General features: G+C 41.9%; 4 protein-coding genes across 31 annotated transcripts in view; all 4 read right to left on the bottom strand.

The window, feature by feature from the left end:
* LOC105940793 (protocadherin gamma-C5) overlaps positions 1–13282 on the bottom strand; it is a 315331-nt gene that overhangs the window by 85203 nt on the left and 216846 nt on the right. The gene's annotated exons all lie outside the window — the stretch shown is intronic.
* LOC143412630 (protocadherin beta-16-like) lies at positions 104–2787 on the bottom strand. The gene has a single exon (XM_076873983.1). The coding sequence runs from the start codon at positions 2630–2632 to the stop codon at positions 119–121; it is 2514 nt and encodes an 837-aa protein (XP_076730098.1). The 5' UTR covers positions 2633–2787; the 3' UTR covers positions 104–118.
* On the bottom strand, positions 3183–6073 carry LOC105940804 (protocadherin gamma-A11). The gene has a single exon (XM_014412545.4). The coding sequence runs from the start codon at positions 5733–5735 to the stop codon at positions 3318–3320; it is 2418 nt and encodes an 805-aa protein (XP_014268031.3). The 5' UTR covers positions 5736–6073; the 3' UTR covers positions 3183–3317.
* On the bottom strand, positions 10450–13138 carry LOC112435885 (protocadherin beta-16-like). The gene has a single exon (XM_024804865.2). It carries the CDS (start codon positions 12886–12888, stop codon positions 10465–10467), a length of 2424 nt encoding a protein of 807 aa, XP_024660633.2. The 5' UTR covers positions 12889–13138; the 3' UTR covers positions 10450–10464.

The raw sequence follows: 13282 nt of genomic DNA, 5'->3' as shown, positions 1-13282 counted from the left end.
ACCTTCACATGTTGACAAAACATCAATACGTTAAGATAGACACCCATTGTCAAAAGCGATGGAACAAGTAACGTGCCTCTGTCCATGGTGCTGACTCTTGACTAGCGCTAGTTGGTTCTTAGTAAAAACTATGAGGAACAGAAAAAAAAAGTTTACGCTTCAAAATTGGCAAGATCATTATATAACTAACCTCTAGAGGAGAGTCTGGTTCATCCAGGATGCTCTTTTCACTCTGTATCCGCTGCATCGTTCCTGTAGAACTGGGGTCCATTATCAGCACGTTCTGACTACCAGCTCTGCCGAACTTACAGTCACTCTTTCTGGAGTCAGTCGTCCTGCACACCTCGTAATTGTACACATGTGGCAGAGTCCTTGTCCCCAAAGTGTCTGAGTAACGTGGTGGATAATATGGAATGACAGGCAGGTTGGAGTGGTACAGGATGCGAGACTGTCTCCACCTGTAGATTTTGACTGATATAATAACCACTAAACACGTGATGAAGAGGAAGGAAACTACAGCCAGAGCCAAGACTAAGTAAAAAGTCAGGTTGTCATTGTACTCCTTGTCGTGGGTCAACTCAGTGAACTCCGACAGCACTTCAGGGAAGCTGTCCGCCACCGCCACGTTAACAACAACTGTAGCTGAACGAGAGGGCTGCCCGTTGTCCTCCACTATAACAGTCAGTCTCTGTTTGACAGCATCTTTATCAGTGACTTGGCGGATAGTTCTGATTTCTCCATTCTGTAAGCCCACTTCAAACAGCGCCCTGTCTGTGGCTTTCTGCAGTTTATAGGAGAGCCAGGCATTCTGTCCAGAGTCCACATCAACAGCCACCACTTTAGTCACCAGATAACCCACATCTGCTGAACGAGGCACCATTTCAGCCACCAGAGATCCACCAGTCTGGACTGGGTACAGAACCTGAGGGGGGTTGTCGTTCTGGTCCTGGATCATTATTTTCACAGTCACGTTGCTGCTGAGTGGAGGAGAGCCTCCATCCTGCGCTTTTACGAGGAAGTGGAAATCTTTGATCTGCTCGTAGTCAAAAGAGCGCACTGCATGGATGACTCCACTATCAGCACTAACGGACACATACGAGGAGACTGGCACTCCGTTAACGGAGGAGTCCTCCAGTATGTAAGAAACACGGGCGTTCTGGTTCCAGTCAGCGTCTGTGGCTTTGACTGTGAATATAGAGAGACCAGGTGTATTGTTTTCTACAATGTAGGCCTCATATGAGCTCCTCTCAAAGACAGGTGCGTTATCATTAACGTCTGAGATCTGTAAGGTGAGAGTGACGCTGCTGGAGAGGGAGGGCACTCCCTCATCAGAGCAGGTCACAGTGATGTTATATTGCGAAGCCATTTCTCTGTCTAAAGCAACCTCCATAACTAGGGTATAAAACCCATTTATAGTAGTCTGTATTTTGAAGGGAATGCTATCATTTATATCACACACAACATTCCCGTTATTCTCGGAATCTGGATCGTTTATGCTTAACATAGCAATTACAGTATTTGTTGGTGAGTTCTCTGATATGGACTCTGATTTAGAAACGATGTTTATTTGAGGACTATTGTCATTTACATCAATGAGATCAACTATCACTTTCGCTGAATCAGAGAGCCCACCGCTGTCTACAACTTCAATATCAATTTGATAAGAGTTTGCTTTTTCATAATCTATTTCCCCGACTAGGATAATTTCACCAGTCTTTGGATTGATATTAAACAGTTCAGATAGAACACGTTTGCTTGTAGATATCAGATATGATAATTCTCCATTTGAACCGATGTCTTTATCAGATGCACTTACAGTTGTAACACTGGTGCCTTTAGGAGAATTTTCCTGCAGTTTTGCTCTATATAACGGTTTGGCAAATGTCGGTGCATTATCATTCACATCTAATACAGTGACAAATATCTGCATTGTCCCTGACATCTGCGGCTCTCCTCCATCCATAGCAGTTAACAGCAGGGACATATAATCCTTCTTTTCTCGGTCTAAAGGCTTCTGTAGAGCCATTTGCACCTTTTTACTGCCGTCTGGCTGACTTTCTAGTTTTAATACAAAATGATCACTTGGAGCAAGTGAGTACTGTTGTAAACCATTCATCCCTATGTCGGAATCTAATGCTTTCTCTAACACGAATTTCGATCCTATCACAGCGGACTCACTAATTTCAAAACGTTTTTCTGAATTGGTAAACGTGGGGGTATTATCATTTATGTCCGTAACCTCCACTGTTACACGAAACAGTTCCATTGGATTTTCCAAAATTAGCTGGAAATGTAAGGCACAAGGCGTCGTCTCTCCGCATAAAGCCTCTCTGTCTATCCGCTGCTGGACAAGCAGGACCCCCCTTTCTTTATTCAGCCCGATGTATTCTACACCGCCGCCCGTGTAAACGCGAGCGTTACCTGATTTCAACCTTTTAAGATCTAAACCTAAATCATGAGCTATGTTTCCAACTACAGAGCCTTTGGCCATTTCTTCGGGAATGGAGTAGCTGACCTGCCCGAGCACGTATTTGAGACATAGGGCTGAGAGAAACAACAGTACTTGCCGTCTCATTGTTCTGCACGACCCGATTTCCGTTCCTTCTCCACTAAAAAAAGAAGCATTTGTCATGGAGAGAATATGAAGACAGAAAAAAAATCGTTCGCATTCCAATTATAAGAATCAAACGGTGTAAGCAGGTATAGAATTCCTTGCAGTGCTTCTTATAAACCCGAACAGTCTTTCTGTCTGTACGTCGAATATTTCCACGCAAAAGGGAAGACACAGAGGAATAAAAAACATCCAGCCAAATCGCAACACCCTTGCCAACAGCGACCCTTTGAGTTAAAAATACAAATTACAACATTCATTCTCAAAAACAATGAATTCAGTGTAAAGCCACGCTATTAAGGCTCATCTAAACCTCGAGTATCCTAAATTTAAAGATTTTAGGATATCTGCAGCTTACAGCATATATCGTTTAATTATATATTGAAACATCTTAGTAAAAAATTACATTGTGCAATTACAAAATAAATATATCCTAAATTAAAGCTGACACGAATTACAGAAATTAAGTCCAGTCTTAATGAAAAGGACTCTGGAATGCTGAAGTTGAAAAATTAAGGTGTCGCTGTCTGTGGTGCTGAACTGCGATGTAAGTTGATAAAAACTTTGCAACGCATCAACGCTAAAAGATACTGGTTATGTTTAAAATTGTAACTGTAACTGATGTAGTTTCCTAACATCTAATGGAATGTCTGTCTATTTACCTCCAGAATATCATGAAGCATAAAAGGCAGAAAAAAAACATGTATCATTTCATGAGGCTAACCTCTAGAGGAGAGTCTGGTTCATCCAGGATGCTCTTTTCACTCTGTATCTGCTGCATCGTTCCTGTAGAACTGGGGTCCATTATCAGCACGTTCTGACTACCAGCTCTGCCGAACTTACAGTCACTCTTTCTGGAGTCAGTCGTCCTGCACACCTCGTAATTGTACACATGTGGCAGAGTCCCTGTCCCCAAAGTGTCTGAGTAACGTGGTGGATAATATGGAATGACAGGCAGGTTGGAGTGATACAGGATGCGAGACTGTCTCCACCTGTAGATTTTGACTGATATAATAACCACTAAACACGTGATGAAGAGGAAGGAAACTACAGCCAGAGCCAAGACTAAGTAAAAAGTCAGGTTGTCATTGTACTCCTTGTCGTGGGTCAACTCAGTGAACTCCGACAGCACTTCAGGGAAGCTGTCCGCCACCGCCACGTTAACAACGACTGTAGCAGAACGAGAGGGCTGCCCGTTGTCCTCCACTATAACAGTCAGTCTTTGCTTGACAGCATCTTTATCAGTGACTTGGCGGATAGTTCTGATTTCTCCATTCTGTAAGCCCACCTCAAACAGCGCCCTGTCTGTGGCTTTCTGCAGTTTATAGGAGAGCCAGGCATTCTGTCCAGAGTCCACATCAACAGCCACCACTTTAGTCACCAGATAGCCCACATCTGCTGAACGGGGCACCATTTCAGCCACCAGAGAGCCACCAGTCTGGACTGGGTACAGAACCTGAGGGGGGTTGTCGTTCTGGTCTTGGATCATTATTTTCACAGTCACGTTGCTGCTGAGTGGAGGAGAGCCTCCATCCTGTGCTCTTACGCGGAAGTGGAAATCTTTGATCTGCTCGTAGTCAAAAGAGCGCACTGCATGGATGACTCCACTATCAGCACTAACGGACACATATGAAGAGACTGGCACTCCGTTAACGGAGGAGTCCTCCAGTATGTAAGAAACACGGGCATTCTGGTTCCAGTCAGCGTCTGTGGCTTTGACCGTGAATATAGAGAGACTTGGTGTGTTGTTTTCTATAATATAGGCCTCATATGAGCTCCTCTCAAAGACAGGTGCGTTGTCATTAACGTCTGAGATCTGTAAGGTGAGAGTGACGCTGCTGGAGAGGGAGGGCACTCCCTCATCAGAGCAGGTCACAGTGATGTTATAGTTAGAGGCTCTCTCTCTGTCTAAATCACTGTCTGTAACTAGGCTAAAGAACTTTTTAGATGTTGATTTGATCAGAAATGGCACATGTCCTTCGATATTACATGCTACTTTGCCATTTTCACCAGAGTCGGGATCTTGAACATTGAAAATTGTTACAACTGTTTCTGGCCTTGAATTTTCTGATACGGAATTTGTTTTAGACATTATATTAATAGATGGGTGATTATCGTTTATGTCGGTTACTTCAACAAGAATTTTAGCTGAATCTGTTAGCCCCCCATCATCACTACCCTGTATATGTATTTCATAGAGCTGTGCCTTTTCATAATCAAGGTTTCCAGTTAGGGATACCTCACCACTTTCTTCGGCAATGTGAAACATTACAGGGACACCGTCTAACGTGTTTGTTATTGAATAAATAACCTTCCCATAAGAACCTTCATCTGCATCTGTAGCACTAACAGTACACAAAATTGCACCCTTTGCAGCGTTCTCCATTATAGTGACCTTATAGACTTCCTGCGTAAATACTGGAGCATTGTCGTTGGCATCTAGCACGGAAATTTCTATTCGCACTGTTCCCGACAGCTGAGGCTCACCACCGTCAGCAGCTGTGAGAATTAAAGAGAGATGCTGTTGCGCCTCTCTGTCTAGATGTTTCTGCAGCACCATCTCCACCTTCTTACTCCCGTCTTGCTGATTTTGGAGTTTTAGATTAAAACTGTCCGTAGGTTGTAGCGAATAACTCTGCAATCCGTTCACACCTACGTCTGGATCCATTGCTCGCTCTAGCACAAATTTTGCTCCAATCACAGCCGACTCACTAATCCTAAATTTTATTTCATCCTTTTTGAAGCTCGGAGCATTGTCGTTAATGTCGTTAATTTCGACAGTAACGGTATAGAATTCAATCGGGTCTTCGAGTGTAATTTGAAGATGTAAAGCACAAGGTGTCGTCTGCCCGCAGAGCGTCTCTCTGTCAATTCTTTCTCTAACAAGCAGGACGCCTCTGTCTTTATTCAGCTCGACGTATTTTCCATTGTCTTCTGTATATATACGCGCCTTACCCGATTTTAGTCTCTTTATATTTATACCTAAATCCTGCGCTATATTACCAACTACAGAGCCTTTTGACATTTCCTCAGGAATCGAGTAAGCGACCTGCCCGAAAACTGTGCCGAGGGAAGAGACCGACACAAACAACAGTACTTGCCATCTCATTGTTCTGCCCGACATTTTCTCTTCGTTAAAAGCTGGAGAAAAAAGCCTGCTGTACTCAAAAGCGCCTGGTTTTCCCGAATAGATAGTACTCCAGAGGAAAACTGATTCTGTCCGCGTTTCTTGAACTCGAAATAAATAAACCACAGCGCGGATATCTCTAGTGTTTATCAGCTACGCCTGTGTGCTGCATGTGCGTCTCTTTCTGTGTTTAACGTATCAAATGAAGGGAAATTCTCTACACTAGTCAACAGCGGCCCTGAGAGTCCAAACATGTGCACTGCAGAAAATTACAACATCAGTTAGCAGGTCCAAAGTGAAAAAAATAAATAGGAGTTTAATTCATTACACAATAATAAAATATTTGTCTAGGGTACTTATAACTCAAATACAAAATAATACAGAGGACAACCTCCCCACCTGCCTTGACATCTTATTCTGAAGGGTATATTTTGATTATTGTACAATGTCAAGTCATCTTTAATGACACAAGACACTTTCCCTTGTAATATGACATGAGATTCTAAGGAACAGTAAAATAAGGTAAAGATCTAGTAACAATATATATCTGAAGTAAAGAGAACTTTATAAAAAAGATTACAAAAGTGATAGGGTGTATTTCTTTACCTGTTACACTTGCACCTTTTAAAATCTTCCTGTATAGATAGTGATTTGTGATAAAGCTGTCAAACACAAAATTACTTTAACCATGAAGTAAGGCTCCAAAATGATAAATACAGATAATGGAAAAAATGTAGTGATTACAAAGGAAAAAAAGGCCATTTTTTGCAAGTAATCATTCTCCTTCAAGGGCTTTCCTGATCAATGAATGTGTATGCAGTTACTGATAAAAACACACCAGGGTGGAGACAGCTTTAGAAGAAGCACAAGACATAAACTGGTAATTATTTGATGAAGTTAATCTTCTCCTTTAGTAAACAATAAGAATAAGTAGTAATTTTCAAAACTGCATTGCACAGATCTCAGATGAAAGTAATTATTTGCTTAACACAACTTGAAAAGTATAAGTTTTCTGGAAGAAAAATTAAAACCAAGTGGGAGAATAGGTGATGATTAGCTTGTAATAAATAGTTTAAGTCTAAAAAGTATCAAAGGGAAGACCACCAGTAGACATTTTGTTGCTTCTCGTATTCCAAGCTGCCTGCTTTAATTTTTTGATCATAGTGTTTTAAGTTTTGTTTCAATAGTTAACTAAAGCTTGTTGTTAAAAAGTTGCTTTCAGAGCCGAAAGTTGCACTCTACTGCAATGTAAACAGTGCTGGTAGACATTTCAGTGAAACACAATCTGCAACTACAATGTTCCAAATACTTAAAAGGTTAACATATTATTGAATAATTGTCAATAATTAATCCTGCTTTCTTGAAAAAAAGTGCTGGAACAGGATGCTGATTATGGAGACTCTTTTCATATACTTAAACTAAAACTAAATTAGGGCTAAGATGACTTTGTTAGGTTTAGATAAAAGAGGGGGAACACATATAGATTATGGGATGAAAGGCTGATTCTGTTAAAGTGCAGAAGTGGTTTAATGAACAGTGAATTGTCATGGAAGAAATAAAATGTGCATTGCTAGCTCTCTGATAACCTCCAGAATACCATGCATGCAAAAATAACAGGCATTTAAAATCATTTGTAATTTCATGAGGCTAACCTCAAGAGGAGAGTCTGGTTCATCCAAGATGCTCTTTTCACTCTGTATCCGCTGCATCGTTCCTGTAGAACTGGGGTCCATTATCAGCACGTTCTGACTACCAGCTCTGCCGAACTTACAGTCACTCTTTCTGGAGTCAGTCGTCCTGCACACCTCGTAATTGTACACATGTGGCAGAGTCCCTGTGCCCAAAGTGTCTGAGTAACGTGGTGGATAATATGGAATGACAGGCAGGTTGGAGTGGTACAGGATGCGAGACTGTCTCCACCTGTAGATTTTGACTGATATAATAACCACTAAACACGTGATGAAGAGGAAGGAAACTACAGCCAGAGCCAAGACTAAGTAAAAAGTCAGGTTGTCATTGTACTCCTTGTCGTGGGTCAACTCAGTGAACTCCGACAGCACTTCAGGGAAGCTGTCCGCCACCGCCACGTTAACAACGACTGTAGCTGAACGAGAGGGCTGCCCGTTGTCCTGCACTATGACAGTCAGTCTTTGTTTGACAGCATCTTTATCAGTGACTTGGCGGATAGTTCTGATTTCTCCATTCTGTAAGCCCACTTCAAACAGCGCCCTGTCTGTGGCTTTCTGCAGTTTATAGGAGAGCCAGGCATTCTGTCCAGAGTCCACATCAACAGCCACCACTTTAGTCACCAGATAGCCCACATCTGCTGAACGAGGCACCATTTCAGCCACCAGAGAGCCACCAGTCTGGACTGGGTACAGAACCTGAGGGGGGTTGTCATTCTGGTCCTGGATCATTATTTTCACAGTCACATTGCTGCTGAGTGGAGGAGAGCCTCCATCCTGCGCTTTCACACGGAAGTGGAAATCTTTGATCTGCTCGTAGTCAAAAGAGCGCACTGCATGGATGACTCCACTATCTGCACTAACGGACACATATGAGGAGACTGGCACTCCGTTAACGGAGGAGTCCTCCAGTATGTAAGAAACACGGGCATTCTGGTTCCAGTCAGCGTCTGTGGCTTTGACTGTGAATATCACGAGACCTGGCGTATTGTTTTCTACAATGTAGGCCTCATATGAGCTCCTCTCAAAGACAGGCACGTTATCATTAACGTCTGAGATGTGTAAGGTTAGAGTAACGCTGCTGGAGAGGGAGGGCACTCCCTCATCAGAGCAGGTCAAAGTGATCTTGTACTCAAAGGCTCTCTCTCGGTCTAAATCACTGTCTGTTACTAAACTGTAGAAATCATTTGAGGCAGCTGTAATAGTAAATGGGATGTTACTATTTAATCTGCAGTTTACCTGACCATTATTACTTGAATCTGAGTCATAGACACTGAACATAACTATAACTGTATTATGGGGAGAGTTTTCAGGAATAGAATCTGATTTCGAAAGTATACTGATTACAGGCTCATTATCATTAATGTCAATAACATCAACTATAACCTTACTGGAATCAGAAAGACCACCACTGTCTTTGGCCTCAATATCAATTTGGTAATACTTGGCTTTTTCAAAGTCAACTTCACCAACTAATATTACTTCACCATTTTGATTTACTGTAAATATGTCAGATACACTATCAATTGTAGCTGATACTAAATAAGAAACATCCCCATTTGTCCCTTTATCTGCATCAGAAGCGCTCACTGTTGTCACTGTTGTTCCTTTCTGAGAGTTTTCGGCTATAGTCGCCTTGTAAACCGACTTCGTGAAAACCGGAGCGTTGTCATTCACATCGAGTACGGTCACATAAATCTTCACCGTACCCGACATTTGAGGATCCCCTCCGTCTACGGCGTTTAACAACAATGATATCTGTTCCTCCTTTTCTCGATCTAGCGGCTTTTGTAAAACCATTTCAACCTTTTTCTGTCCATCAGCCTGATTTTCGATTTTCAGAACAAAGTTATCCGTAGGTCTCAGGCTATAATTTTTCAGGCCATTTATTCCAATATCTGCATCGACCGCTCTTTCTAACACGAATTTCGATCCTGTAACTGCGGATTCGCTTATTTCAAAACGTTTCTCATCGTTTTTAAAACTTGGACTGTTATCGTTTATATCAGTGATTTCGACCGTTATTCGAAAAAGCTCCATTGGGTTTTCTAGAATAATCTGCAAATGCAAAGCACAAGGCGTCGTCTGTCTGCAGAGTGACTCTCTGTCGATTCTCTCTTTGAGGAGGAGGACTCCTCTCTCCCTACTCAGCTCGATGTATTCTGCGCTGTCGCTCGTAAATATACGAGATTTACCTGACTTTAGTCTCCTCACATCTATGCCCAAATCTCGAGCTATATTTCCGACAACAGACCCCTTTGGCATTTCCTCCGGAATAGAGTAGCTCACTTGACCGACAACAAAACCTATATAGAAGATCGAGATAAAAAACAGTACTTGCCGTCTCATTGTTCTGTTCAAAATATACGCTGCACCACAGAACATCTTTTGCAAAGGGAATCACGACAAAAAAATAATGTTTCCACACGAAAAGATATAGATAAAGGAACATATATCACTCCCAAACAGTGAAATAATAGTCCATCAGATCACTGTATCCATCTAAAAGATTCCCGGTCAGTGAACAGTGCTTTGTCTCCCTTCCTTTCTCTAAAATACGGACATGAAATGGGAGGATCTGCTTCAAATCCTGTCTACAGGATTGCAACACGTTGACCAACAGCGGCCCATTGAGTCCATAGAGCAGAACTACAAGAACAATAAAATTATTTAACTTAATATATTTCATAAAAATGTTATGAAAAAACACCTTAGAAGCTAAATATCTAGAGGCCTGCACTGACGAACTAAAAAAGTCAAACAAATATATAGAAGACATCTTTTGATATATGTAACAAACAAAGGAACAAAAGATGGAGCAAGTATTAAATCTATTTTAAAGAGAAATGCGAGGAGGGACAAATGCTGTCTCTATCCGTGGTGCTGAAATCAGTAATAAACGATCAGATTATAATTGAAACAAGATATTTTGAAATAGTGATGTACAATTTCAAATGTGCTGTAGTTATCTCCATCCTATAAGCAGGAAAGTTGCATGTATTACAATAATATCACCGCATGAAAGCCGTTCACAACAGCAGTTAACTGACCTCAAGAGGAGAGTCTGGTTCATCCAGGATGCTTTTTTCACTCTGTCTCCGCTGCATCGTTCCTGTAGAACTGGGGTCCATTATCAGCACGTTCTGACTACCAGCTCTGCCGAACTTACAGTCACTCTTTCTGGAGTCAGTCGTCCTGCACACCTCGTAATTGTACACATGTGGAAGAGTCCCTGTCCCCAAAGTGTCTGAGTAACGTGGTGGATAATATGGAATGACAGGCAGGTTGGAGTGATACAGGATGCGAGACTGTCTCCACCTGTAGATTTTGACTGATATAATAACCACTAAACACGTGATGAAGAGGAAGGAAACTACAGCCAGAGCCAAGACTAAGTAAAAAGTCAGGTTGTCATTGTACTCCTTGTCGTGTGTCAACTCAGTGAACTCCGACAGCACTTCAGGGAAGCTGTCCGCCACCGCCACGTTAACAACGACTGTAGCTGAACGAGAGGGCTGCCCGTTGTCCTCCACTATAACAGTCAGTCTTTGCTTGACAGCATCTTTATCAGTGACTTGGCGGATAGTTCTGATTTCTCCATTCTGTAAGCCCACTTCAAACAGCGCCCTGTCTGTGGCTTTCTGCAGTTTATATGAGAGCCAGGCATTCTGTCCAGAGTCCACATCAACAGCCACCACTTTCGTCACCAGATAGCCCACATCTGCTGAACGAGGCACCATTTCAGCCACCAGAGAGCCACCAGTCTGGACTGGGTACAGAACCTGAGGAGGGTTGTCGTTCTGGTCCTGGATCATTATTTTCACAGTCACGTTGCTGCTGAGTGGAGGAGAACCTCCATCCTGCGCTTTTACGCGGAAGTGGAAATCTTTGATCTGCTCGTAGTCAAAAGAGCGCACTGCATGGATGACTCCACTATCAGCACTAACGGACACATACGAGGAGACTGGCACTCCGTTAACGGAGGAGTCCTCAAGTATGTAAGAAACACGGGCGTTCTGGTTCCAGTCAGCGTCTGTGGCTTTGACTGTGAATATAGAGAGACCTGGTGTGTTGTTTTCTACAATGTAGGCCTCATATGAGCTCCTCTCAAAGACAGGTGCGTTATCATTAACGTCTGAGATTTGTAAGGTGAGAGTGACACTGCTGGAGAGGGAGGGCACTCCCTCATCAGAGCAGGTCACAGTGATGTTATATTCGGATGCTCTCTCTCTGTCTAAATCACTGTCTGTTATAATGCTGTAGAAGCTATTTGATGTACTCTCAATATTAAAAGCTACATTGTCATTTAGGAAACATTTAACTACTCCATTATCGTCTGAATCAGCATCATGCACGTTCATAACTGCAACAACGGTTTTTAAGGTGGAATCTTCTGGAACCGATTGAGTAGTCGACATTAAATCTATTATTGGGCTATTATCATTTACATCAGTAATATCAAAAATAATTTTACACGAGTCACTGAGTCCACCCTGATCTTTGGCTTTAATATTGAGCTGATAATGTTTCGATGTTTCATAATCTACATTTCCGATCAATCGCACTTCCCCGCTTGTCTCATGTATTTCAAATAAATCAAAAATTCCATCAATGTTATTTGATATCGAATATGTTACGAAACCATTTGTTCCTTCATCTTTATCGGTGGCTGTAACAGTAATCAGTTGGGTTCCTCTTGGAGAATTTTCCATTAAACTACTTTTGTACGTTGACTGTGTGAAAACAGGTGCGTTGTCATTGACATCTAATACAGTTACATGAATTTGCACTGTCCCCGAGAGCTGAGGTTCACCTCCGTCGACGGCTGTTAGTGTAAGAGTCAGCTGCTCCTCTTTCTCTCGATCAAGAGGTTTTTCCAAAACCATCTCTACTTCTTTCCCCCCATCAGTGTTGTCGTTGAGTTTCAAAGCAAAATTATCTGTTGGGTTAAGGGAGTAGCTTTTAAGCCCATTTATTCCAACGTCAGAATCCAGTGCTTTCTCTAATATAAATTTTGACCCCTTTACAGCCGACTCGCTTATTTCAAATACCATATCTTTCATTTTGAATATAGGGGCGTTGTCGTTTATATCTGTTATTTCTACAGTAACACGGTAGAACTCGATAGGATTTGCCAAAATCATTTGAAAGTGTAAAGCACAGGGAGTCGTTTGTTTGCATAAAGCCTCCCTGTCGATTCTCTCCTTGATAAGAAGCACCCCCCTTTCTTTATTCAGCTCAATGTATTCAGCGCTGTTTCCAACATGCAAGCGAGCTTTTCCCGTTTTCAACCGTTTTAGGTCCAAACCTAAATCTTGTGCTATCTTACCGACTAACGAGCCTTTTGACATTTCTTCTGGAACAGAATAGCTTACCTGCCCGAACACATAACAGAGAGAGAGCATTGAGAAAAACAGTATCACTTGCCATTTCATTGTTTCGGTCCAACGGCTTTGTAATATCATGACGAATCAAAGCAGTCGAGAAAAAGAGCTAAATTCCACACACAGCTGGAGTAAAAATGAAAAAGCCACACAATAAAGCTCGATCAAAAAAACCGACTGCTAAAATGTCCGTGTAGGCTATATTATTCTCGGAAACCTGAAATGTCTACTGTGTCGACAATACTTCCTCCGATCTAAATTATCTGGGAGGTGCTGCTGTAATCAGCAGCAAAACTACCACAGACTAGCCAACAGCGTCTCTAGGAGTACAAAACATGACACTACACTACACTGATTTATGACAAGAAAATCAGTGCAAGGTTAAACAAATATTTGAGGTTTGAAAAACAAGCAAACAGACAAAAAATAGTACTGCTAAACCCAACTCGTCGAAGACAATTAAAAAAAAATACTG

The sequence above is a fragment of the Maylandia zebra genome, linkage group LG2, assembly GCF_041146795.1.
Source record: "Maylandia zebra isolate NMK-2024a linkage group LG2, Mzebra_GT3a, whole genome shotgun sequence".
NCBI classification, from domain to species: domain Eukaryota; kingdom Metazoa; phylum Chordata; class Actinopteri; order Cichliformes; family Cichlidae; genus Maylandia; species Maylandia zebra.
This window is presented reverse-complemented; position numbering and strand designations above follow the sequence as displayed.